The sequence below is a fragment of the Natator depressus genome, chromosome 9 (genome assembly GCF_965152275.1).
Source record: "Natator depressus isolate rNatDep1 chromosome 9, rNatDep2.hap1, whole genome shotgun sequence".
Lineage (NCBI taxonomy): Eukaryota > Metazoa > Chordata > Testudines > Cheloniidae > Natator > Natator depressus.
This window is the reverse complement of record NC_134242.1, coordinates 95455339-95480985: the sequence shown is the minus strand read 5'-3', so window position 1 is coordinate 95480985 and position 25647 is coordinate 95455339. Positions and strand designations below refer to the sequence as shown.

General features: G+C 42.3%; 1 protein-coding gene across 7 annotated transcripts in view; it reads right to left on the bottom strand.

The window, feature by feature from the left end:
* Positions 1-14602: 14602 nt before the first annotated feature.
* FGF13 (fibroblast growth factor 13) overlaps positions 14603-25647 on the bottom strand; it is a 332231-nt gene continuing 321186 nt past the window's right edge. For 5 of the 7 annotated variants that reach the window (XM_074962687.1, XM_074962693.1, XM_074962691.1 and 2 more), the window contains exons 5-6: positions 17057-17255; positions 14605-15996 (exon numbers count right to left, since the gene is read on the bottom strand). In XM_074962687.1, the coding sequence (XP_074818788.1) occupies positions 15860-15996; positions 17057-17255 (336 nt within the window). In that variant the 3' untranslated portion in view covers positions 14605-15859. Of the gene's footprint in view, positions 15997-17056; positions 17256-25647 lie in introns of all 7 variants that reach the window. The other 2 variants (XM_074962694.1, XM_074962689.1) reach the window with 2 other exon arrangements.

Sequence of the window (25647 nt, the reverse complement as noted above, 5' to 3'; positions counted from 1 at the left end):
ATTTGAATTTATTACCTGGCAAGAACCCCCAGTTATTATAATAATTGTCCTCACCTACACTTGTCATTTTGAACCACTTTTAGTCATTCAGCTACCAAAGAATTTTGTTAACATCATAGTCCAGGGTCTGACTTAAGCCCAGAAAAACAGGAGTAATTTAGTGATGGCTTTGAAATTGGAAGGTAAAGCCTTGGCGAAGCTATAATACCATTCCTTTGCCGGGCTGTGACGTTAGGGCCTGACATTGGCCCCTGGTAGATAGGAACAGTCGGGCGGGATTCTTTAGCAGCGTTCTGACTTGGGAGAGAGAAATATAATAATAAATACAGAGTTAGCAGAGGTACCATTGTGAGTAGCAGTAATAAAATAACATAAGAGTCAATAAAGGGCTAACATGAGATTGTTTCCACAAGCACAGTAGTATCATAACTCAGTGCTTTGGATATTTTTGAAAACTCTTTGTTGCTTCTCTTTACTCCATTTCTGGGGGGAAAAATCTCTTCTTTTTCATCCAGCCCTGAATTTTAGCTTTTTCCTTTGGTGCCCATTTGCTCCCCATAATACCACGCTACGTATAACTCACTTAGGGGGTTAGCGTTCTTTAAGATGCTAGTAAAAACGTAGCCTTATGGATATGAAATATATTGAACTATTTATTCCAGAGCAGCAGTTCACTCTATAGTAACTCATTCGTCATCTAGTACAGAAATACAGGTGGCCTGCAGGGTGCTTTATACGCGCCGTCTCCTCGGATGGCAGCTGAACAGAAGCCCCTACAATAGCCTGAGAGGTAAGCTACCAGGGAGGGTGTCTACATGATCTCAGTTCTCTGTGCATATGTTCCCCATATCCGCTTTGCTTGGCTGCTTTACCCCTAGGGGCCAGAGCCTTAGCTGGTGTCAAATGGTCATCCCTCCTTTGTCTTCAGTGGAGTGATGACAGTTGACGCCAGCTGAAGATCTGTCCCCAGATGTAGTCCGAGGGATGCAAGTCACACACTGTATTGTAATTGGGACAGCTACAAATAGGCATACTAGCTTTGATTGAATTAACTTGCTAAAAACAGCCGTGTAGCTGCGGCTGCACGGACAGCGACTCGGGCTAGCTGCTTGAGCATGTCCCTTGAGTCCTGCGTAGGATTGTATCCAGGTAGCTAGTCCATGCTGCCTGATTGAAGTGTAGCTATAATCAGTGTTGCTAACGCCATGTGTTCAAAAAAGCATAAGGCAGGTCACCAAAGATCCTGGTACCTTAAAAATAATACAGTTTGGGGGTCTTGTTTTGTTTGCTTTCTGGTTTTTAAGGCTTTAGCATTCATGGTTGCAAGCTATACTTTGCAAACATGAGGGCCAGACACATAGGGTGGGTTTATTTTTTTTTAAACAAAGCTGAGATTCTTGTGCAGTCACAGGACTCTATGAAAAACCTCACCTACAGCAAGGCTAGCGATCAAATGGCAAGCACCGGCAACGCTGCCTTTAGCACAATCCTGAGTAGCTTGCTGTAGTGCTGCACAGATCATGGAAAAAATTCATGTGCCTGTTGTACAGGGTCCATCCCCAATTAGCTAAACAAAGAATTTAGGGTGTACTCATTTCTGGGAAACTTCAGACCTCACCAGTAAAATGATCCCAGCGCAAATAAATACATGGATACCCTTAGAGACTTCTGGTTGGGTTTTCCAGAAAGTTGAGGTCGAGATTTTCAGTCTTGTAAGATTTTCAGGTGAAAAAAAAGAACTAAGATATATCTGCCAAAAAATCCTGAACACGAATGCAAATAAATAAACAGTAATTGACAATAAGTAGTAATATATCTGCAGTTTTGTTGGTATCGCACCGTAGAAATCTAACACGTCATCTCATGTTTGCTCATAACAGAATGCGTTATAGTGTGTAATTATCTTATACATTCAAGAAATTGATATTAATTCAGAGCCTGATCTGACAAAATGCTAATGGCTTAATCCAATGCTTCTTGAAGTCGATGGAAAGACGGTCGTTGACTTCAGTAGGCTTTGGATCAGACCCTACGTGTCCTTAGCTTCCATTGACTTCAGTGGGGCCTGAGAGTTCTTAGTACATGGCAGAATCAGGTTCCTGATACATGAATTGTGGTGACCGAGGCCAAACATACATGAATAATAAGACTATTGGAGGCTATGTGTTTGGATAAGAAGGCAATCTTCTTTATATGGTAGCTAAAAATCTAGCTGATCAGTGAGGATTTTGAGTGTAACTCTATAAACTCTGTCCCAGCTATGTGAGAGGTGAAGGAATTTATTATTATGGTTTCTTTGGTTAGTGTGAAAATTTTTTCTATATTCCTATAAAAGTTCTTGGTGAGAGCAGCAAAAGACGAGCAGTAGTGGTTTAGTGCTCATAACGACTGCTATCATCTGCTGCTGAAAAAAGTCCTGCTAGACTGTAATGGCTTCTTAACAGAGCTAATCAGGAAATCAGTAGTATTTTTCAAGACGTCTATCGCCTTCTAGTCTTGTCATTGCTAGGAGGCACTATGCTGGGAGTGGGCAAACATTATGGGCCAGCTTCTCTGGTGCAGTGTGGCTATTATGCACTTTACCACAGGTGCAATCTGGCCTCAAATGAAGATCCCCCGGGTAATCCTCTGGTAGCATAGCACCAGCACAGGGGCCTTTGCCCCACTCACTAATCCTCATGCCAGCATAGCAAGTAAAAGGGAGTATGACACAAGAAATGAGTCATGGCGCCCCTGTGCCATGACAATCCTTGGGTGCGTATTGGCCCTTTGCGGCTATTTGGAGCCTGGTGTAATTTACCAACTGTAATACAAAACAAGGGGCAGTGCCCCTAACAGAGCAAACTCAGGCTCAGGGGAGTGAGAGGGGTTATGTTGAGCCACCTTAGCATTCAGCCCCCAGATCTGCACCTGGCCCTGTGAGTGGTCAGTGGTTCCCATTGTCATTGTTCCTTGTGAAATACCAAACAGATTGGAATGAAAATCTTGGTATTGGCAACTCTATCTCTTGGTGTGTGGGTGGGCTGTGGTCAGAGAGATTAGCTGATAACAGAATTATATTAAGCGCAAAATGGTTTTGTAATGTTGAATCATCTTTCTACATTATGTCTGCCTGCTGCACTTTTGTTAAAAAATAAGGCGGTTCCTCATTTTGAACTTTGGCTCAGATCCCGCAAGTTTAGAAAACCAAAAAACCATGAGGGATAAGTGAATTGAAAATAACTCATCCATCGCTTGACCCCTTCGCCCCTAAAATTCTCACCTAAAAGCCAAGCCAAACTAGAATTTACTTCTCCTCCAGGGGACAATCGGGGGGGAGAGGGGGCTAGGCGGCTCATCTGAAGTAAATGGAATTTCAGTTGAGTTAATGAGAGGAGAATGAGGTCCTGTGTTTTATGGGACACTATATTTCTGGGTTCCATCTGGGGCTAGAAGGACTGAAATATTAGTGTTCTTGTGACATTTCCTGCCAAAGTCAGTGCAGGAAGTACTAGATATTTTAGAGGGGCCATTTTCTTGTGAAATTTCCAGCCTAACTGTGAAGACCCAAGAGGTTTGAATAAGTTCTGAACAAACACCCAAGTTTAAGGATATTTATTAGGGCCAAATACAACTTCAGAATCGTCTGAGATTTACCTATCATTAGAAAAAAATGACATGATATGGGTTATAGATTTTTTTTTAAGTTCGGAGGCAATTTCCCCAAAAGAGGTGAAAAAGCACAATGTTTGTGAAATGCCTTGGAGATTATACAATAGGGCTGTATGTTCCAGCTCCTCAGAAACAACTTAACAAGCAGTTTTTCCCTTCTTCTCCATCCCTGTCCCCTGCTGCTTTTCGGAACCATTTGTGGCAGCAAACATTGGCCAAAAGTTGGTCTTACAATATTTGCACCATCCGAGGAGCTCATGTACCATTTGAAGAGTGGTTGCCAGTTCCTGAGCTGCTGTAGATCATCACAGCTTCTGGGATGTCACTGGAACTACACTGATTCCCACCAGCTGAGGTTCTAACCCAACAGCTGGTGTTATTTTGGCCTTGCACTTTGCTCTCTAATATTTTAAAAAGCCAGAATGCTGCTACGACTCACTAAGGTGCAACCATGGTATTTATTAAATAAAGCCCAGAAATGACAAAATAGAACTATTTGCATTCAGAGATTTCTTAAATGCCTGTAAGTTAGCAATAACAAAGCTCAGGAAAGAGGGAATGTGTGCTAGGGAAAATATGTAGTTTGAGATAGGGAACCGTTGTCATTTACAGATAGTCTGTCCTCTACCAGAGCTCTGCTCAGCACAGGAGAGAGAAGATGGTGTCAGGGAGCCAGTTACGGCACCCAGAGCCACTGGGTTTGGATCCAGCTGCAGCGGACGATTTGTGGTGCTGAGCTCTGCAGACCCATCTCTGACACAGGTGTAGACACAGATCTGGCATAATTTCACCCCAGAGAGAGTTCTGCTACCACAGAGACATTCTCTGCTGTGAATTTCTGGGCAGATTATGACCTCTTTGTGCCACCTGAGCATAAGGTACTAGAGAACTGGAAGCGAGCGGTAAGGAACATGTGAATGGTAGACAAAGCCGTAGAGTAAGCCAAAGTCATTCTTTGTGTCGTGCGATTGAGTTGAGCAGAGTTTCACTGAAGGTGAATTTGACTTACTCTGCAGAAGAGCTAAAGATAGCTGAGCTGCTAGGGCAGGAGATATGTAGAGGTCATCCAAGAATAACCACAGAGCAGTTTATGAAAGATGGATACATATATACAATGGATGGATGGATGGACAAAGATGGTGGAGTGATTTGGAGTGGTGGCTGCCAACCATAACGCGAAAAAAGATCTGTGCATTGCAAGAAAGAGTAATGGCTTCCTTCTGAACGGGGCTAAAGTGATGATGTGTGACTTGTAATGCAGGCCTTTGCGAAAATAGCTCCAGCAGATGGATCAAGAAGGTAGTAATTGTGTCTCATAATAGTGGTGCACCTAGCAAAGTTTCTCCCAGGTTCATGACTGACCTATTGCATCTCAAGTTGGCAGATAATTATTTTCAGTCTTTCTGAAGGCTTCCAAGGAGTTCGGGCAGAGGGGGGCAATGCACAGTGCGTCTGTTTTTCACCTGCTGAGTGAGACACAGAGGCAAAGCCCTTTGTCACGGGGGACTTGCTGACTTTCCGTCTTGCTAGCAGCTGCCCGACACTGCACAGACTTAGAGGAAGGGCAAAGACGGGGCTGCCAGGCATGCTTTCAATGATGTAATTAGCTAGGTAAGTGAAATGCCTTGTGAAGGATTAAAAGATCAGCCTTCTGCTGAGTAAATGTGAGTGATGAACTGAGCTAATATGAGTGCAGTGGAAGTACATGGGAGAGGGGCAATGAAAAGAAAGAGTGGGGTGCTCTTCATAGGTTGGAGGAAATCACAGGGAGGGACAGCAGGAAAATGTTCCTTATGCTGCTGTGGATTAAGAAAGTGAAAATCAGTCCAGTGAATGGAAGATCTGGGTATAAGAGCAAAACTTTGGATGAAATGCTTGTGTTGCTGCTTCCACTGCTAGTCCTAATGAAGGCGTTGGAGACCAATCCTCCTGTTGAGGTTTGGTTGCTATCCAGTAGCTTCTGCTGCAGTTCTTCTTGTTGGGCTTTGTCAAGGACATGGTTTCTCTCATTCCCAGCCTTCCACCTGTTCATGCTGGAACAGTTGCAGTTCCAGTGCAGCAACTCGTGTATTTTGGAGCTAAATTAGTTATTTTTTTGCCATCCATCAGTTTATGTTTCCAAGCATGTTCTATTGCAACAGATGTGTGAAACGGCGTTTGCTGCGGAGAAATCAGCTGTATGAGGAGCCACCCGAAGGCTTTAAGCAGAGGCACTGAAGAAATGGGGTCGACACTTTTAAAGCTGTTCCTCTGAAGAAGCAGATCTTATTTCTGCTCAATGGAGGGGGGAGTTCTTTGTTCCACTTCCTTGTCTGTAAAGGGAGACATGGTTTAGTTTGTTGTGTGAATGCAGCCACTGATACTGCTTTAAACCCTGTTTCTGACTCTGCAAGCATACCGAAGCTGGACATCAAACCAAATGCCACAGACCAGTTGAACCTTGAGCATAAAACCCACCCACATCATATTACTACAGAAATCTTTGCCTGTGTTATACAATGACATTTAGCTGATTTGTGTTTCAATCCACAACACGTGGTTTTAATCTGATTTACAAAAGTTGTCAGCAGATGTAAGTTGAGGCTTATATGTTTCTTATTCTTTTGTTGGTTGAGGGGTTATTAGAATGCCTATGAATGTTATTTTAGCATCCATTTAATATCTAGCTTCATATACTATGCTGTCCATTTGAGTTTCTGACTATGGCATAATGTTTGCTGCAGAACTAATAGAAATAATAGCATCAGAGTTCTCAGCATTTGTATCTTTTCTGTTCTGTTCTGCCAGCCAGTTTCTAAATACAAAGTTCTGTCGTTATACCTGACCTGTTCTACACTAGAAATTTTTGCCAGTATGTCACGTAGAAGTGAGATTTCCCCCCCATTATTTTTATACCACCAAAAGCCTGAGTGTAGACACATTATCCTGGGGGGCAAAAGTCCTTTTGCCAGCATAGCTTATTTCATGTGAGGAATTGGTATAAAGTGTATTGACAAAGCACTCTTTTCTGCTAGTATAAGCTGCATTTATGCTAGGCGTGTTTGCCAGAAGAGCTAGACCAGTAAATCTTATCTAGTGTAGACAAGGCCTTTCTGCCACTGTTAGAAATTGATTCATTGCTGAGTTTCACCTTGCCAGCCTGGTAGGCCTGTAAATCCAGTCAGCGGTAAATGAAAGAGTTTCTTCAGTGGCAGTCGTGCCAACTTTTGTCAAGGAAATTGCTGTCATTGTGCCCTAGTATGCAAGCTCCTGCAAACATCCACATACATAGCAAGCTGGGTGTGGTGGCTTAAAGGAGATTCTTACCACCGTGCTACAATCTGAGAATAAGGCACAAAAGCATGAGCTTTACAAGGGGCCTGCCATTTTTCCGCCACAGATATGCGGCCACAACTGACATTTACAAGGGCTGGTCAATAAATTTCCCATCAGAATGGTTTGTGGATGGCTGATTGGGTTTTGGCCTCAATTGCCTTGCTGCAAAAAATTCTGTTTCATCAAAAAATTCTGTTTCATCTGTTTCATCCGTTTTTTGATGGAAAGTCAAAAGTTTCCTCCAGGCTCTAATATTTACCCCTCTAGCTAGCTGAGCATCAGGTAGAGTCCATCTGTATTTATTCACAGATCTATGGCGCTCAGCACCGTGGGCCTCACAACCATTCATGACTTTACCCTCACACACCTCTTGTGAGTTTGGGAATTAGCAGAATAGCCATTTTATTGACAGGAAAATAAGGCCTAGACAGGCTCGACAAGGCCAAACCCAGATTCATAGTCTCTCTCCTGAATCCTTGTGCTTCCTCCTTGTACCAGTGTGGTTGACAACCCTCCTTGCCTGCCTGTCTGTGGTCAGGAAGGGCTCCTCCCTCTCCTCCTCCCAGCATATACAAACTGCCTTTACTCCTCCTTGCCTATGTAGCCTGCACCAAAACTTACCATTCCACTGCTGTCTCTGAGGCTAACACACGGCCATTCTGTGCCTGTATATTAGAGACTGTAAATTCCCCAGTGCAAGGACTTGTCTCTATGTGTCAAGTGCCAGTGATTGTAGATGATGGGAGGAGGAGAGTGAGGAGCCCTACTTGACCACAGACAGGCAAGCAAGGTGTGTTGTCAACCACACTGGCGTGAGGAGGAAGCACAAATAAGTGAGGACGTTTGCCTTGCCCATAGCTGGGAACACTGGCTCTCCGCTGCCTCTGTGCGGAAGGGTAGAGAGAAAAAGGTTTTCTAAAAAGAAAGGAATGAAAAACTTTGTACCTAGAGTGAGATCTCCTGGAGTGCCTGAAGCGAGGGCGCACTCCCTGTTTTATAAAGCACGTCCGCAGTGGCGTTGGTCATTCACAAATTCCTTTCCAGACTCTAGGGAATGCCGCACAGCCTCCTTCTGCCATGTTGCTGCTCATCCGCATGTGTACGGTTGAGTTTGTGGGTGGAAGTGGCGCAGGGAAATGGCTATCGGGGAGGGCATGACTCAAGGGACACGGAGGACAAAGCCCTGCATGGTAGCGAATGAAGGAGGAATGCAGAGGAGGGTGTTGTGAGGCCAACAGACAGCGCTAAATCAGAAAACATGAAAATGGCTTGTGGGCTGGCACGTGGCTCCCTTGCCCGCCATCTCACGCTTCTGCACTTAGCAGACTGGCCTAAATAAGTGGGGGTTCCGGAACTGGAGTTTCAGGAGAGCTGCTTAGGCTATTGAAACCTCTGTTTGACCATCAGAGATGCTCTGAGCAGGCCCGGATGATAGTGTGCCGCAAGCGACCAGCAGTAGCCTACGACTCAGCACCATCAGGGCACCTGATGTCACTAGCCGCTGAATGCACCTGAGCCATGGGGCAAAATTTCCCTAATGTAGCCAAGGCTCCATCGAACTGGTTTTAAATACAGTCCAGGGTCAGAAAGTGCTAACGAGCTGGTTGAGAAACAGTATTAAAACAATAATCTCAACTTTATTTGCGATGTCTGCTCCCCCACCCTCTTTTTATTCAGATGCAAGATTTTGTGATTAAATTTTAAGCCGCTCTAGTGTTAGCCCAGTGTGAAAGCGCAGAGCGGGTTTACGCTAGCACAGTCCGCTATGAGCAGCAGGAAGGGAAACTGAAGTGATGGTGTCTGCCCTAGAAAAATTGACACTGCTCGTGGTCCTGCATCTGCACCAGAGCTGAGCTCCTAGTATAGAGATGGCTCCGGGGTGGGGATGTTAACCACCATGCCAGGAAACTCTGCTCAGGGCAGGCTTTGGAAACGAACACCTGATCGCTGAGTACAGCCACAGCTTAGTACAAGCGCAGCTGCACTAGTGTTGGTCGTTGCTGAATCCTGGGGATTATCAGGCTAGTGTAGACAAGGCCTTGGTGGCAGCAAGTCATCCGCTCAATGTTTGCTGAATAACTTTACCCTGCTGGAGTGAGCGTCACCCACTGACGTCCTTCCCCAGGTCAGCTTAGTTGAACCCCTCCAACCAGAAGTAAACCCTGACATCACACTGCAGAGGCGGTGCGTGTCTGAGCTGTAAGCATCCAGTCCAGAGGCCCCTGGGGCTAGTCATTTTTGAAATTCGGCCCCAAAGTACCTTTGTTAAGGATGTTCTGTAAAATAAAGAAGCAGCTCTTAGATGACTGTGGGACAATAACTATAATGTTACGTAAAAGCATCTAGGGCAGTGGGTCTCGGGCCAATCAGCACATAGCTGCGGCCCATGTAACAGTCTCAGGGCCATACGGATAGTATATATAGGGTTTGGCTGTGGACACCATAACACAGCGAGAGCTGCATATGTAGCCCACAGTGGTAAATAGGTTGAGAACCACTGATCTAGGCTAATAGTTTGAAATGTGCCCAGGTGACTTAGTAGCCAGCATCTCACTGCAAGTCAATGGGCTTTAGTGCCTAAGTCACTTGCGAAAATAGACTTTAGGCTCCTAAATTACAGCTGCTTTTGAAACCACACCCTCCCACCCCCGGGTAAAAAGATGGATATAAGGAATTGTTTGGGTGAAACCTTTCACATGGGCAAATTTTATGGCTGTGGCTTTCATGGAGCGCTAAAAAGTGCCCCATTCCCACTGCATTCCATTGAAAATGCCACCTGCATCATCAGTATTTAGAGAGGGCTCAGAGGGCCAGAGCCGCAAATGTGGCCATGCCAGTACGCTTGCAGCTGTCAGTGTGGACAGACTGCAGCGCTTTCCCTACTGTGCTCTCGGAAGGCTGGTTTAACTCAAAGCGCTCTACATCTGCAGGTGTAGCTATGCCCTAAGTAGAAGACAACCAGATGAAAGACTGGGAGGTGAGCTGAAACAACAAGCAAAGTGCCTGAGTGGGCCAGGGTGGGAGGAGGGGAAAGATTAGCACGTGTCTTGTTAGTCCCATTTCTGGGGGGTGTGTGTAACATACTGGTTAATTGTCCTGTGTCCTCCCCTGTGAGGGTTAATCCACATAGGGTGGGATTTTTCAATCAAGCCTAAAGGAGCTAGGCGCTGCACTCCTGTTCATCTGTAATTGGAGTCAGGTATCTAACTGGCCTAGGCTGCTTTGAAAAAAAATGCCAGCCACAGGGGATAAGCCCCTAGTTCTGCTGTCAGGCAGTGGAGTTAACGCCTTTAGCTCATGGCGTAGACTCGTTACCATTTATGTTAGTCACCCCTCTGTGAGGGGACAGCTGGGGTTTGTAGGGGTCATAAAGGAAGACAAAAACTACTGGTAAATTTAACACTACACAAATGCTGACTCCTTCTGCACCTGCAAAAAGGAGCACTGGGGAAAAATAATGTGTCATTCTCCCATCTTGGCCCGACCTGATACCAGAAAAAATCTCAGGCCTGCCATTTAGAATAGTGACATAGCAAAAGCTGCCTGGACAGCTTCTTATGGCTTTTTGTCATTGTTACCAATTAAGAGGGTTTATGAGCTGAAAATAATCCAAGCTCACACTTTTTAGTAGTAGGCAGATCTGCAGCGTCAGCTGTTCAGAGAGGAAAACAACATTGTGATGGATGTTACTGACTTTCCGTGGGCCTTGTGTTCCCAAGTCACAGCGGCAGCTCTAAAACTCTCACCCTGAAGGCTGGTTTGCTCAGATGAGCCCAGTGCCAGATTTTTCAAGTGCACAGCTCCCACTGTAATATTTAGGGCCAGATTTTCAAAAGAGTGTTATGAAACTCTAGCTCCTCATTTGGGTCCCTACATGAGGAGCCGAGCACTTTTGAAAATCTGGTCTTATTTCGGGGGGGAAGCGGGGGGCCGAGCCCTTCTGAAAATTCCGATTGATGGCATAGGACACTTTTAGTGCTAGAAAAGTTTTACATATGCCAGAAACTGGAGTGTGAATAGCCATTTTCAGGGGGTGAGTCTGTTGAATAATTATACATAGAAAGAGAATTTCCCTGATGCTAGACCACTGAATTGGTGAAGTCGTTTAGCTTCATTTTGATTAACTTTTTAAATTCAAGGTGATGCTATGGAGCTATATTAACACTAAGGAATATAATTTAGCTGGCTATGTGCTTAGCTGTTACTACGTGATGTATTGCTTGATGCAGGTTGTTAATGCTCTTTAGTTTAGCTTTTTCTATACCTAGCAAAAAATGTTTAAAAAATATACACAGAAAAGGTGTTCCCTATGGTTTCTAAGCATGTGCACCAGTTACATTTTTGTCACAGTTTTTGCATATATTATTTCTGTAGGACGTTAGGTATTGTCAACATAGCTTTGTCGTATGTAGTGCTAGGTTGTGCTTTTAAGAGCCAGCTGTGTGTGGCTCTGTCAAGGAACATATCTTTGGGGCAACACAGCTTGAGCTCAAGGATGTACCCAGCACCCTATGGGTGTGCTGTCCTGGGGCTTGTTAGATTGGGACCTTAACTTGTAAACTCTTTGGAACAAGGACCGTTCTTCCTTCCATAAAGGGCCAGTTCACTGTTAAATGTTTCAGGCTAGCTTTTCAAGGGTTTTGAGGCCCCAAAAGCTGCAGATAGATGTTAGCATATAAGCCTGTTTGTTAGCCTGAGACGGAATTTTGGGTTTGGCTTTTGATATGCTTATATCTTATACTAATATGTGTGAAGAACAAAGACACTGTCTGTTGCATTTCCGACAACCAGATGGGGCTTTTAATACAAAGAGCAGAGTGAACAGATAGAGCTAAAGTGTAACAGGGTTTGGTGGAAAGGTAATATATGAGCACACACTAGAAGGCTGCCTTGCTCCTCTCTCAAGCCAAGGTCAATCAAGCAGGTAGGAGGGGCAAGTGGAGATGGGCAGGCATAAGAAACACTAAAAGCCAAAGAAAAGACTTTCCTTGGCCACAGCACAACCACACTCCTTACCCCTCCCATGGGGTACAAAAGGGGTGGGATGAAGACCCTCCAAAACCCTAAAACATGACCATAAGTTGTAAGGGGTGGGATGGGATGGGACAGAGGCATGCACTGCAGGTATTTTGGGGCCTTCTAAAAAGGAGGAGGTGGGAATGGAGAACAGGCTCTGCAGTGTCGAGCTGGGAATGGAACACTGGGAAACAGACTCTGCCAGCAAGTAGCACTATGGATATGCTTGCTTGGAACTAACCCCAATAAACGTTGCATAGTCTGAACTTCGGACTTCTGGTCTTCTGCTTTCAGTCTGCGTGACAAGAACCAGGGGAGGGGGTGAAGGGAAGGCCCTCTTGAAAATCCCACTAGGAGTCTATTGCTAAAGTGTGTAAGCAGGTTGAGTGTCTGACTCCCATTAAGCACCCGAATACCTTTGAAAATCTGGTCCTTGGTGTTTACCACACAGCTGGTGCTACAGGATGACTGGTAGAAGAGCATTCTGCAGAAGCTCCTACTGTAAGTGAGATCCTTATGTATCCAAAAGTGGATGGTTCTCATAGGGACTCCGTCTAGACGTATCTGAATGAGTGAAGAGCACATCTCAAACAGTTTGGAGGCTTGGCTGGGATAAGCCAAACTACTTAGTAGGGAACAAATCTTTACTGGAGAGGATAGACCAGATAACTTAGTATGCTACTCTAATTTCTAGCTAAAGTTTATGGATAACTGTAAGAGTCTCCCTTTCTTCTCTGTTCTCTTTCTCTCTACCTCCAGATTTTGCCTTTTCACCCAAATCTAATCAAAATCTTAACTTTCTTTTTCCGTTGTTGCTTAAATACTCACAGTAGCTTAAATGCTCACGGTAACTCAAATGCTGATAGCTGGTCTATATTAATGTATCCACTGTTGGTGACACCAGTAGTAAAAATGATGGGACATTTTAGGGAAAAAAAGTCTAGTATCCACAGTGCCCATGGGCTTTGCACAGGTGCTGGGGACAACACCATTTGGCCTGCCAAACCCTGGTTATGTTGAGAGGGACAGACTGCAGGCAAGCCAAAGGTGAATGTGTGGGACTGGAACTTAACCCCACATACCTTTTGCTTGTAAACTGAATAAATTTGATACAGAAATCAAAGGGACATGATGAAAATACCACCCCATAAAGGGACAACTTGAGTAGCTTTGAGATCTAAAGTCTCGGCCAGTTATATTTTCCCCATGACCCAAATTTTCATAGGGCTTCAAAAGTTCTTCTAGAGAAAATTAGACTTGTTAAGTAATTACCATGCTGTTTGCAGTCTCAGCTGGGTATATAAGAAGGTAGGGTGACCAGATGTCCCGATTTTATAGGGACAGTCCCGATATTTGGGGCTTTTTCTTATATAGGCTTCTATTACCCCCCACCCTCTGTCCTGATTTTTCATGGATATATATTCAGGTCTGTCTGTAAAGGCCTATACTCTAAGAATTTAGGTGTATTCTTATCACTTGGCTAGTTATAGAGGTACAAAAGAAAGAATCAAAATCACTGTCTGCCGGTGTAAGGGCCTTCTCTTACTGTGACAGTTTGAGGCCCTGTGCTTAGGCTAAGGCCTTTGGCTAAGCAACAGAGGCAGCCATAAGCTGGGAAGCAAATGGTCAGATCCTCACATTCCAAACTAGTCACATTGAAAGAAGGTGCTATTGGGCTGTTAGGAATACAGTCCTGTCCTGATAGTGCCTGTCGCCTCCAGAGAAAGGGAAGTGCCTAGAAGATGTAAAAGGAAACTTAGTCTGATAGCATCCTGTCTGGCAAGAACTCACTTATCAATAGCTGGGATGTGAAATCCTCACTTCTGTATTGTTTTGTCATTATAGTTCCCACTTTGCTATTGTTTGTCTGTATAATCTCTGTCTGGTTCTGTGATTGTTCCTGTCTGCTGTATAATTAATTTTGCTGGGTGTAAACTAATTGAAGTGGTGGGATATAATTGGTTACATAATCATGTTACAATATGTTCGGATTGGTTAGTTAAATTTCAGGAAAATGATTGGTTAAGGTATAGCAAAGCAGAACTCAAGTTTTACTATATAGTCTGCAGTCAATCAGGAAGTGAGGGGGTGTGTGTGTGTGGGGAAAATGGGAACAGGGAATGTGGGTAAGGAAATTGGAATCATGTTTGGCTAAGGGCAGGAGTGGGAACAAGGACACAGGTGTAAGGCTCTGTGGTGTCAGAGCTGGGAAGGAGGATACTAAGGAAGAAAACTGGAATCATGCTTGCTGGAAGTTCACCCCAATAAACATCGAATTGTTTGCACCTTTGGACTTCGGGTATTGTTGCTCTCTGTTCATGCGAGAAGGACCAGGGAAGTAAGTGGGTGAAGGAATAAGCCCCCTAACACTTGCTATCTGGTCACCCTATAATAAGGGCTCCATTATGGAAGGACAGGTTTTCATTTGCACTGTGAATGGTATTCCAGGGGTGTAAACCGCTTCACATAAAGCTGTTTACAAACCAAAAAATGTTATATATAATATTAGTAACACTCATAATTTGCATGTATCTGACTGTCAGTTCTGTGTCTCCAAGTAAAAGTCAGCAATGTACATTGTCTAATAAAACAGCAAGCTTTTTTTAAAAAAAGTACATCTTAATATAAATAGTTTATTCAGTGCATGATTGTGTATACAACAAATAATAAACAACTCTTTTGTACAAGGCAGACAACTGCTTGTACCGAACTATGTCAGGTTTGGAGCACAGAATCCAATGATGGTTAATGCACAAAATCTTACACCTCATGCAACTCTATGCCAATATTCCAACTTTCTCCCATGCAACAGATATGATGACCTAAATGGAAACCTAACTAAATTTTTAAACAATTTTTCCAATAGCATGTCTGAGTATATGTTGTTTAGGGGTAACCTGTCCTAACGCTTCCTCCTACACAAGAATCACGTGCCCATTACAGGGAAAGAAGGACTTTTACAAATAAGACATTTCTTATAAAAATTAAGTCACCTTAATTCCACAGTTTCTGTCTTTAGAAAAGACGCCACAACAATAGTTTAACATGGTACACAAAATGGAATTAAGATAAATCTACATTGGAGGATAACTTTATCGCTTTACGTTATTTTCCACTGACTCGGGTTAACAAAACAACTCAATTCCTACAGACTGGGGTCAGCACAAGAACTTTACCAGAATGTTACAAATCTATAAAAATTTATATTTCAGTGTGTTTAAAATCACAAGAACACTGTTTGCTTGAGCCTGAGACACCGACTCTCAGTTCCAGCCCTGAATTTATTGTTTTTTTTTAAAGACACAGCTTTAAAGGCCCATTGGAGTTGAGAAATCAAAAAGTTGCACAAATCCAAATTAAAGGATACCTTTGTTATCAAGCCTTAGATATAAAACAGTAAGCCAAGAAAACAACAGAGTTTACATTTTTGTTGTTTGCCCCCATAAAACATATAAGCGTTAAAATTTCCTTTGAAGAGCAAAAGTGGTCTTTTTATTTCTTGGTTGGAAAGCAAATTCTTATCAGCAGTGAATGCTGAGAAATGTTTTTGTTTTTTTCTCTCCTATGCTTTGTGGAAAACTAGAGAGAGAAAGAGAGAGAGGAAAAAGAGCTGGACATTTCTTCTCTGAGATTTATTCCACAGTTATGTTTTGCTGGCTATCCAGGTGCCTTGTGATATGCACACGCATATTCTACATATTTGGGATATATCCTTTGACAACCAGAAGATCTAATGGCTGATAAACGAGTGACCTATGCAAGTTCGGCAGCTTGTCCTGAACAATTGAACGGTTTGGATGAAAGACTGCTAGTAAGAATTCAACGGCATCCAGAGGTAAGGTTCCATTTACAGAGCACTTGGCTTGCCTTAACCTGGCTACGTTGATTCATTTTGACTCATGGATTTCCCCCCATTTAACACTCCAGAAACACTTCTGCTTTTTGTCGGGGTCCCACTTCCAGATCTTGAAAATTCTGTGAGATCGTGAAGAGAAGGTTCTTTGTACATGGCCACTGAAAATCAGAAAGAAACAGCAGCATATCAGCACATCTTATATGCGACTTCTTTTGCCTCTGTTCTTGGCTATGCAATTTCAAGGGCTAATTAGAACTTTTCATTCAATAAGTAACATAGGAGTAGTGAAAGAAATGTATTCACTACATGGATAAGATCATTAGGAGATTTCTTTTTTTCTACATGCAAACACTCATGAAAAGAGAATTTGAAAGGTTCATATTAAGGGGTAAAATATTAGAGGCAATAGCTAAAATACGCACATACCCACTTTCTCTCTGCAAAATTCTGTCGGCTAGATTTTCACGGGGCATAAATCAGCCTAGCTCCATTGACTTCAATGGATCTGACCCAACATTTGTGCACATGGTCCAGGTAAATGACCACAAAAATGAGTCTTTAATTTTTCTATTGAATACACAAATGCAGTGGTTTTGTAAGTGCACTGGATTCTGCTGAGAATCTGGCCCTAAATATGTAAACTGTAAAGCTAGACGAGACGTAGGCTGAAATGGCCTGTCTCTCCATCCAGGGTTGTGCATCTTGGAGATAATCTCTATGATTTCAAAATGGCATTTGCCTTAAGAGGTTACTCAAATAAACCTGGGGTCTAAGACAAGGCATCATCTATGTCTCACATGCATTGTTTTTAATGTTTGGGTGCTGGTACCATATGTTTAATAATTGTGTAGTAGAGATAAAATGTTACCATCTGAATATTATACCAAGTTAATAAACATGCCTGAAGCATAAAACAAAGCATGACAGGATACATCTTTTTGCTGGTTGCCAGTTGTACTATCTAGGTGAAATCTTTATGGACTGTAATGGACATACTGGGAACTGGGTTAACATGTATTTGAATACACGAAGCAAATTATGTATCACGGGATGTAGTCAAATCTGAAGAAGCAGCTCCAGTTACATTAATGGTATGCTGCAGATGTTACATGTCCATGATGTAAATGGTTCAACACTTAAAATGTATTTTTTGCAATTAAATATTTCTGATATAATGTAACATCATGTCATAGCAGTTGGGAAAACGGAAGAAATTACCTTTTAAGGGTTTTGGAAGAAAGTGTGCTGCGGGTTTATTTTTCTTCACGTGGTTTCCTTTCATAATTTCGCCTTCTTTGTTAAGACCCAGATACCAACCCCTGCCAGACTGTTGCTGTCTGTAGATCATTGAAGAATATGTCACATAGTAGTTTTCAAATACTGATTCTTTGAACTTGCATTCAGGTGTGAAATGTTCCTGGAAGAAAGGAACAGATCAATCAATACCTGCAGCGCTGAATTGCACATCAGTTAATACAAGATGATTTGATATTCATTGCCTTTCAGATGGTTAAAAGACATCCCTTCCCCATCCAATTATGGAACACTAGCCCCCTAAAAATATGAACACCAGAGTAATACAATTTGAAATCCATGAAAGGGTGCAGGGAGCAACTCAAAGAAGCATAATAAAATCTTGCTGCCCCATGAGTACACTCAAAGTGAAGAATTATTGATCAGTGAGGGTCTCTCTGAACTTGATAGTGAGCATGCACAATGGCAGTATAAACCAGTGGTGAACTACTGAGTGTTAAAAGGAGAAATGTCCAGTAAAAATTCCAAGCAAGGGCGCAGTGAGTAAATTGCTCTCTTACCAACCACTTGATATTATTAAATTAGCTTGTAGCAACTACCTCATTGTCTAAATTATTTATACCCGTTGATGAGCACCAGCCTATTACATGCTGAATGTCCTTGAAGCTTGCGATAGCTATTGGAAAACTAGTATGTGAGTTCAGGCTCTGATCTGAGAACCATGCAGCACCTAGTTACAATGGCCAGGGTTAAAGATGAAGCGTTAATCTTCAATTTGAACTTCACCGCTTTGAAAGGAATGATGTGGGCTAATGGTTAAAATAATGAGCAAGACCGGAGTTGCCTAGTTTGTAATCCTGGCTGAGTGACTGACTCTCATCCTGTAATTCTGGCTGAGTCAGTTAACCTCTTGTTGGCACCGGAGGCCAAAGAGTAATAACAAGGAATTGCACTGGAAACTGGCAGCTGAGCTTTCGAAGATGAATACACTGTTTGCATCTATCTGCATGGTCGTTGTGTCCTAGGCCCTCTCCTTGCTTCTGGGGCGGAGCTCTCCTCATGTGTGCTGATGCCCTGAGCAGCGGGGCTGCCTGCCAGCACAGAGCCCTGCCTCTTCAGTGCACCGGACACCCGCTAACTGCCTCAGGAGATGATGGAAGGTCAGCAAATAATAATAAACCTCTAGCCAGGTATCAGTTTGCAGTCTACTCCCCAGCAACAGCAGCGCTGCCCATCAGCCTGCCCTCTGCCCATGTCATACAAAAGGCTAGGGAGGGCAAGAGAGTGAGGGGCGGCTGGGCCCTAGGCCATCCCTGTACAACTTTCCCGGCAGGAGTCACTGTGTGTCAGCAGCGTAGAGCAGGCCAGCATTTTTTTGTGCAAAAAAGTTTTATTTTTTATTTTTTAATCAAAATTGGTCATTTTTCAAACAAACATTTTCATAGACATTTTCTTTTCTAAATTTTTTTATTTTATATTTTTGACCCAACCCCCCCCCCCACCACAATTATTGTGTGTACCCCTCCCCTTCCTTTCTCTCCCTTTTCCCAAGGCAAAATGGAAGGGGGGGGGGAGAGTAAGAGGAGGGGGGAGAGGAAGTGGGGGAGGAAAGAAAATAACTTATAGCAACTACCTAAAAAGGGGTTTTTTATTTTAATTTTTTGTTGAAAACTTAGAAATTTTGAGACGGCCAAAAAATTTCAACATTTTTGTGAAACATGACATTTTTTGACCAGCTCTAGTGTACGGTGATAGATGATGACAGCAGCAAGAGCTGCCCGCCCGTGCAGTCTGCCCCGGTCGCTGGGACCGCCCTCCACGCCGCTTCGGCACACGGGCAACGAGGGGCACCGAGCTAACATGAAGAAAGTAACTTCCAAAACAAGTATAAAAGAAAACATTTACATGCTTCGTGTTTTCAATTTAAGGCTGAGACTTTTCACAGTGAGACACACAACCCTAGACTCCTAACTCCACATTGTGGCCACATAAATAAGTGGCCTCATTCTCGGAGGTGCTGAGCAGCCCCAGCATGAAGTAGTGGGGGGATCAGCCAAGCTTGTGAACTTTGGCTTAAATCTATATCTACCCAGTCTGGCTCTCTGTGACTGGGTGCGTGTTTGGGGGTGTGTGTAAAAAATACACCCCCCCCACACCCACACTCACTCCAGTCTCTGAGAATAATGAGAACAAAGATACAGGTGGGAAAGTAAAACTTGGAAAGTAAAGCCTTAAATTGCATCACTGAGAACACTTTTAAGTTGAGGGGTGCAGGATTAGACCTTATGCAAACAAAAAGGCATGATTCAATATTTTTTTCCAAAACAAAATAAGTGATATGATCATTAGTTTTAAATACAGTATTAATTAGCATGTCCAAGGCTGAATCAATGAGAAGGGGCACACTTTCTTTCAGTGTTGACCGCCCACATGCATCATTGAAGCTACTGTAAGACATGACTAGGCTCAACACTAAGAGGCCATGCTGTAGTTGTAAACAATACCTAAGTTCCACATTAACAGCAGCATTTTCACAATATGCATCCCAAGGTCAACACAGTAAGTTTAAAAACAAAAAAGTAAACCATTTCCCACAGCCTTTGCCAGGTTTATGAGCCGATTCCACTGCAAGCCTACCATTGGCTCCTTCGATCTTTTCCAGAGAAACAAGTCACTGATTTACCAGCCGCCAACATCTAGGATTTGTTGTTGTGAGTCATTTGCATGTTGGTGGAAAAGCAACAGTGTTTTTTCCATCTCTTCATGCATAAATACATGCTTCACAAATGCAAATTCTTTTCACCTAGGTTATAGCAAAATATCTATCGTCCTTTAAAATTTAGATCCTTTTTTTTCAGTTGTCACATTTTTTGTGCATTAATTTCCTTTGTTTTTTAACAGTATTCTGAAACAAAGAACTATACAGGGGAAAATAACTTCCCTGAAGCATATGGGAGTAGAAACTATGGATGAAATCCTTGACCCATTGAAGTCAATGGGAAAACTCCCATTGACTTCAATAGGGCCAAGATTTCACCCTATGAAATAAAGGGGTTGTTTGATTTTGTTTTTTAAATCACTCCTCAATGCATCCTTGTGGCCCGTTAGTCCCTAGCATCATTGGATAAATTTTAGAACTCACAGGATAATCAAAATTATAAATTGATGAGCTAGGACATTTCTGTTTAAAAGACAAAAACATTTGTAAGGTTCTAATGAAATCAGTAGGAATTTTGAGTAAGAACTGCAAATGATGCATGTTTTTTTAAAACAGCTCTCAAGCAGCAAACCTATATGCCAAGTCTCAACCCATGAGGTGTTTCCTCTGGAGTTATAAATCCCTTCAAGCAAGGGGTTTATAATAGAAACACTAATGCAATTTTATTGGCTATTGCAAAATGCCACTGTATTTTTCCTAAAATTTCCGAGTTAAATCTTGCTTGCCTTCCTTATATATGTTATCTCGTTGGCTTCAACAGAGTTATTCATGTGCATAAGGATTTGACTTTAATTATGTCAGTACTATAGTAAACACAAGCAAGAAATAAATTGTAAAAGTATCTTGAGAGTAATTTTGATTGCAAAAAACCATAGGAAGTGAGAGGCTTAAATTAAATGAGTCAGAGCTGGACCCAGTTTCCTGAATATTCCTTTCGGAGAAAGAATTTTTAACATTTTAACATTCCTATTTTAACATTCCTTTACAGATTTGTATTACATCCTTTCACCCCCGTGTCTTTGTGCAGGTGAAGAAACAGAATTCAAACCCAACTGAGTGGCAGTCGCTTTAACAAAAAGTGCATAGCAAGCAATGTTATCCCTGTTCCTTCATGTTAATTAGTTAATTGACAGTCAGCTTCAATCAGTATCAAAGGGGGACAGTCACCGTATTTTATATGATTTCTAAATAAAACACTTCTACCTCATTACTCTGTCCCTCGCTCACTGTGTTAATAAGGAATATTGTGAGTATATCATCCAATTAAGAGCAGTAAAACAGAAAACAACAGTGTGCCACTGAATGATTATGGCTTATATACAGTAATTTGCAGCTGTTTACAAAAGGCTTGCTGTATTCAGTGATGGAGGTTCAGATTAGGAACTGAAACCACAACATTTGCATGCTCTCTCCCCCTCTCAAGAAGCCAATTGACTTCAGAGTGCACTGGTTTCACATGGAGTGGCTACACTTGGCCGTAACAAGGAAGCAGGTATCTCTCCCTCCCCCCCAGATTAAGTGTGTGACATTCTCACCACAGGATTCGTCAAAAGACTGCAGTAAGGACTGATATACTCCCAGCACTTTGTCTGGTGTGACAGAGGATAAAGGGTGGAAATAGAAAGGAAAACATTCCAAAAAGCCTATTTCACCCTTGATTTTTCTTGGCTTTGTTGCTCCGGTAACAAGCTGTGCTTGGCACTATGATGCAACAGAGAGCCCTGTTAATGCCAGACATCCCTTCGACGCCGCACACTGGTCGGATGGTACAATGCCATGGTAATTCCTCCCCCACTCACAGGAGGCAATCCCTTTACCTGGCTCATCCAGAAACTCAGTGGCCATTAACATGGGTGTGATGTTTTTTGAAGGTGAATGGCATCGCACACAATTAAAAGACAGTCCCTCCAGAGCTCCACCATGTCTAATCTTCTCCCTCACATGCTGGGCTACCACATCAGTTTTCTTTTCATTGTTTTTTCCAGCTTTGGGGGGGAAAAGGCACCTAATTTAATTGACTGTTTTGGCATTCAGTCGTGCTTCTCTGGCTTGACTAACTGCTATTCTTTCTTCGCGTGTGGCCCTAGCTACTAAAAGACGAGACATGCATTCTGAACGTCTTTTGTCTTTTTAAACATCTATCTGATGCCTTATATGCTGTTTGTGGCAGCAGAAATGTTGTGTTATTTCAGGAACGCAAAGTGGTGCATTTAACACAGTTTATTTTTACAAGTATTTGTTTCCATCAATTCAATTTATTAATTAATAAAACATAAAATCTTCCTGCCCGCTTAAAAAACAAAAGGGGGACTCTTTGCAGTAGGAATGCTAAATAGCTGTGTTTCTCACAAGCAGGTGTTTTACTGGTACAACACAAGGCTAGAAATATTTAGCAACAGAGCAAGTAAAGAAAATACCAACACTGATAACCCCCCCCTCCCCAGTAATTTACGGTCTTGCACCCCAATCTAGCCAATCATTTAACTTTCAGCAAATCTTTCCCAGGTGTCTGGCTGGTGGGTCTTGCCCACATGCTCAGGGTTGAACTGATCACCATATTTGGGTCGGGAAGGAATCTCCCCCCAGGTCAGATTGGCAGAGACCCTGTGGGGTTTTTGCCTTCCTCTGTTGCATGGGACATGGGTCACTTGCAGGTTTAAACTAGTGTAAATGGTGAATTCTCTGTAACATGAAGTCTTTCAATCATGATTTGAGGACTGCAGTAACTCAGCCAGAAGTTAGGGGTCTATTTCAGGAGTGGGTGGGTAACATTCTGTGGCCTGCAATGTGCCGGAGTCAGACTAGATGATCACGATGGTCCCTTCTGACCTTAAAGTCAATGAGTCTAAAACCAGTCTTGCAATAATGGATGGGCCCCTTGACAAATGTATTTTGATAGATATGTTTCGGGGCAGCTAGCACACAGTGTTTTTGTTGGTTAATTTTTTTTGTGTACTGCAGTGAAGAAATGCAAGTTAAAGTGATATGAAGAGTTCAGATGGAATTCCTTGATTCAGATTGGGCCCTTTCCTACTGAAATCAATAGGTTTGTCATTGGCATCAGTTAGGATTAGGAGCCTATAATGTCTTGGCACAACCATACACAATGTGCAAGACAGCAAATACGTGGGATAAATGATCATAAAAACACTTCTCTTCCTTAGCTGTTTTTGCTAATCAGTTTCAGCTGCTGCTGATATAACAGGAAAAAATGAATGTCTCTGAAAGGAATACAACATGAGACTGCATGTTCTGTACATTAATTCAAAACACATACAGGAATAGATTTCCCATGGACGGTCACTGAGAATTTTACACCCAGCATCCAGAAGAGGTGGATTGTCTCTCTGTAAGTAATGGTAGTGAAGGAATTCTTTCCTGTATAGGTTCTTAAACTGCCTTCCTCACTGTAGTGTCCGAGCGCCTCCCAGACATGATTAACATTTGGGTCATGTGTGGTTTGTTTTCTCTCTCATCCCCTCCCCAGGAGGAGAGTTGTGTGTGGTTCCTACAGTGTTTTGGTTTGGTTGAAGGTGTGGATTTTTTGCATTTAAAAAAAACCATACACACTGCTGTGTGTTAATGGTGAAGGCAGATCAAAGAAGTGCACCTTGTACTTGGAGTGAAGCTGGTGAGGTTTGTGATGGTCCTATAGTTCCTGTGGGAGTTTAGTGTCTGGAGTCCAGCATTCTTGGTCAATGTGAACATGGTTTAAAAAGTCCCCTTCCCATAAAGACTTCAGGGCTGCAGTCCTCTAGCTGCATGAGAAATACCTAATGACTGCAGGTGACATCCAATTTAAATAGTGCCAGGTGGACAAAGTATTTTGTCTGTTGGGAGAGGACAAACTGTGGCTTGCTTCACCTTTTAACATCTCAAAGTGACTGGTTGTACATTGCATTGCATATTTGGGGAAGCTGCTTCTTCCACAGTAGTGTGGGTGACTGATACAAAGCAGGGAGATTGTGGAATTATACTGCAAAGAACGGTGGACAGAAGGAAGTGCTAAGTGGTAACCCACTACCGGTTCTCTTATTCAAATGGGCTTTTAACAAATGAGTTTCTGCCTGAAGTTAGAACCCTGAAGAGTATACATTCATTGTGTTCTTTATAATATGACTGAAATTGTAATTTTCAGGCCTCTGTTTCTTTCTCCCAACAATGAGACAAAAGCTCAAGTCAAAAATCTGATGCAGAAACATCACTGATAACCTACAAAAGTTCACAAACTTCCAGACATCAGTGTGTACTGATGAGACAAATATTCCCTTTGTTAACCACACATTTAGTTACCAGTGAGGGTGACAGAAAGTTTCTTGCTGTTATCCAAGGAGTAGCATCTCAAAAAAGTCTCTAGAAATTGTGGAATGAAGCATGCACAAGGGAAATCTAAAAGTTGCAGATATGATAGAATTTGTCTCTTTCCGACAGTAACAAACTGAGGCCCCAGTCCAGCCCTTACTCATATGATTGATCCTACTGACGATTTATCCATGCAAAGAAGTGTTGCAGGATTAGATCTTGAGATTTAACTTAGTATATGTGTGGATGATGATGATAATAATCCATTTTTTTCTTTCAGCTTTTCTGGAAGGAAGCCCACAGCAGAATGTGAAAATATTCTGCATTCATGAATTGTGTATTTATAAATGCCTAGGATAAAAACAAAAAAGAGAGTTGTGTGATATAGTCACCTGGTTTGCCGAGAAGTTAATAGCATATAGGGCAATATATATGCAAAAATATTTTGTACCAAATAAAAAGACAAAATAGCTTTAAGGAAACTGATTAATTCCGGTCACAACTCAGACTTGCTTTAGTAAGCAAGAAGATAAATTGTCAGGAACTTCTGCTTGGTTTTGATCTAATCAGCTGAACTCCTGAAATGTTCTTGCATAAAAAGAATTACATCTGTATTCAAAATATATATCTATGGACAATAAAAAAGAAGGAATCTAATATGATCATTTGGTATAAAGACTTCAGTAGTATGAAGTTGGAATGGCCACATTATTCCAAGCAGATAACTGAACAGATTACCAAGGGAGAGAAAAGTAATAACTAATTACTTATAGAAAAATCAAAAATGATTTTTCCCCAATACCAAATTCTAAGGTCCAGTTTTTGAATACCTACCTGATGTGGAAGTTACTATACCAATGCAAAGCTGGAAATCTTCCTGTTCTAATGGTGTAAAAGCTCCTGCTTCTAGCCCAGATACCTGGGGTATCAGACCTTGAACCCAATAATTGATCCAGAATTTAAATATTAACCATCCTGATCCTCAACCAAGGATAATTTGAGGGATAGGGAATCCCACCCACATACGGGGAGCAGAAGGGAACCTCCCCTTTTTTAAGGTGGCTGTTTAAAGCTATTCAAATCTTTGTCATATTATACTAGATCGCAGCTGAGATGGGTTAGTAGGCAGACTACAAATGAGTTTATCAAAGATGTATGATATATGGAATTTATCCCATGGCTGTCATCACCATGTGTTTTGTGTTAGTCCCACCTGCAGAGGAACTAACCCAACAAATTAAGGAGTAAAAAATGTGGATCATTCAAAATCTAACCGTCTCAAAGTTGGTATTTATTAAGCAAACCTGGGCTGTAATTGCATGATAATATTCCACGGAGCAGTTCATCAGAATGGTCAGAAATTGGATTCAAAAGGATGCAATGGCATGGACACAAATGAATCAGATATACTAATTCAGACGAATGGATCAGGAAATGCTCTTAAATGTGGGGTGCATAATTACAGATTCCATGAGAACAATGATGTGGTATCCTTATGGGATGTAGCCTTTATTTTATCCACTTTAAACAAAAT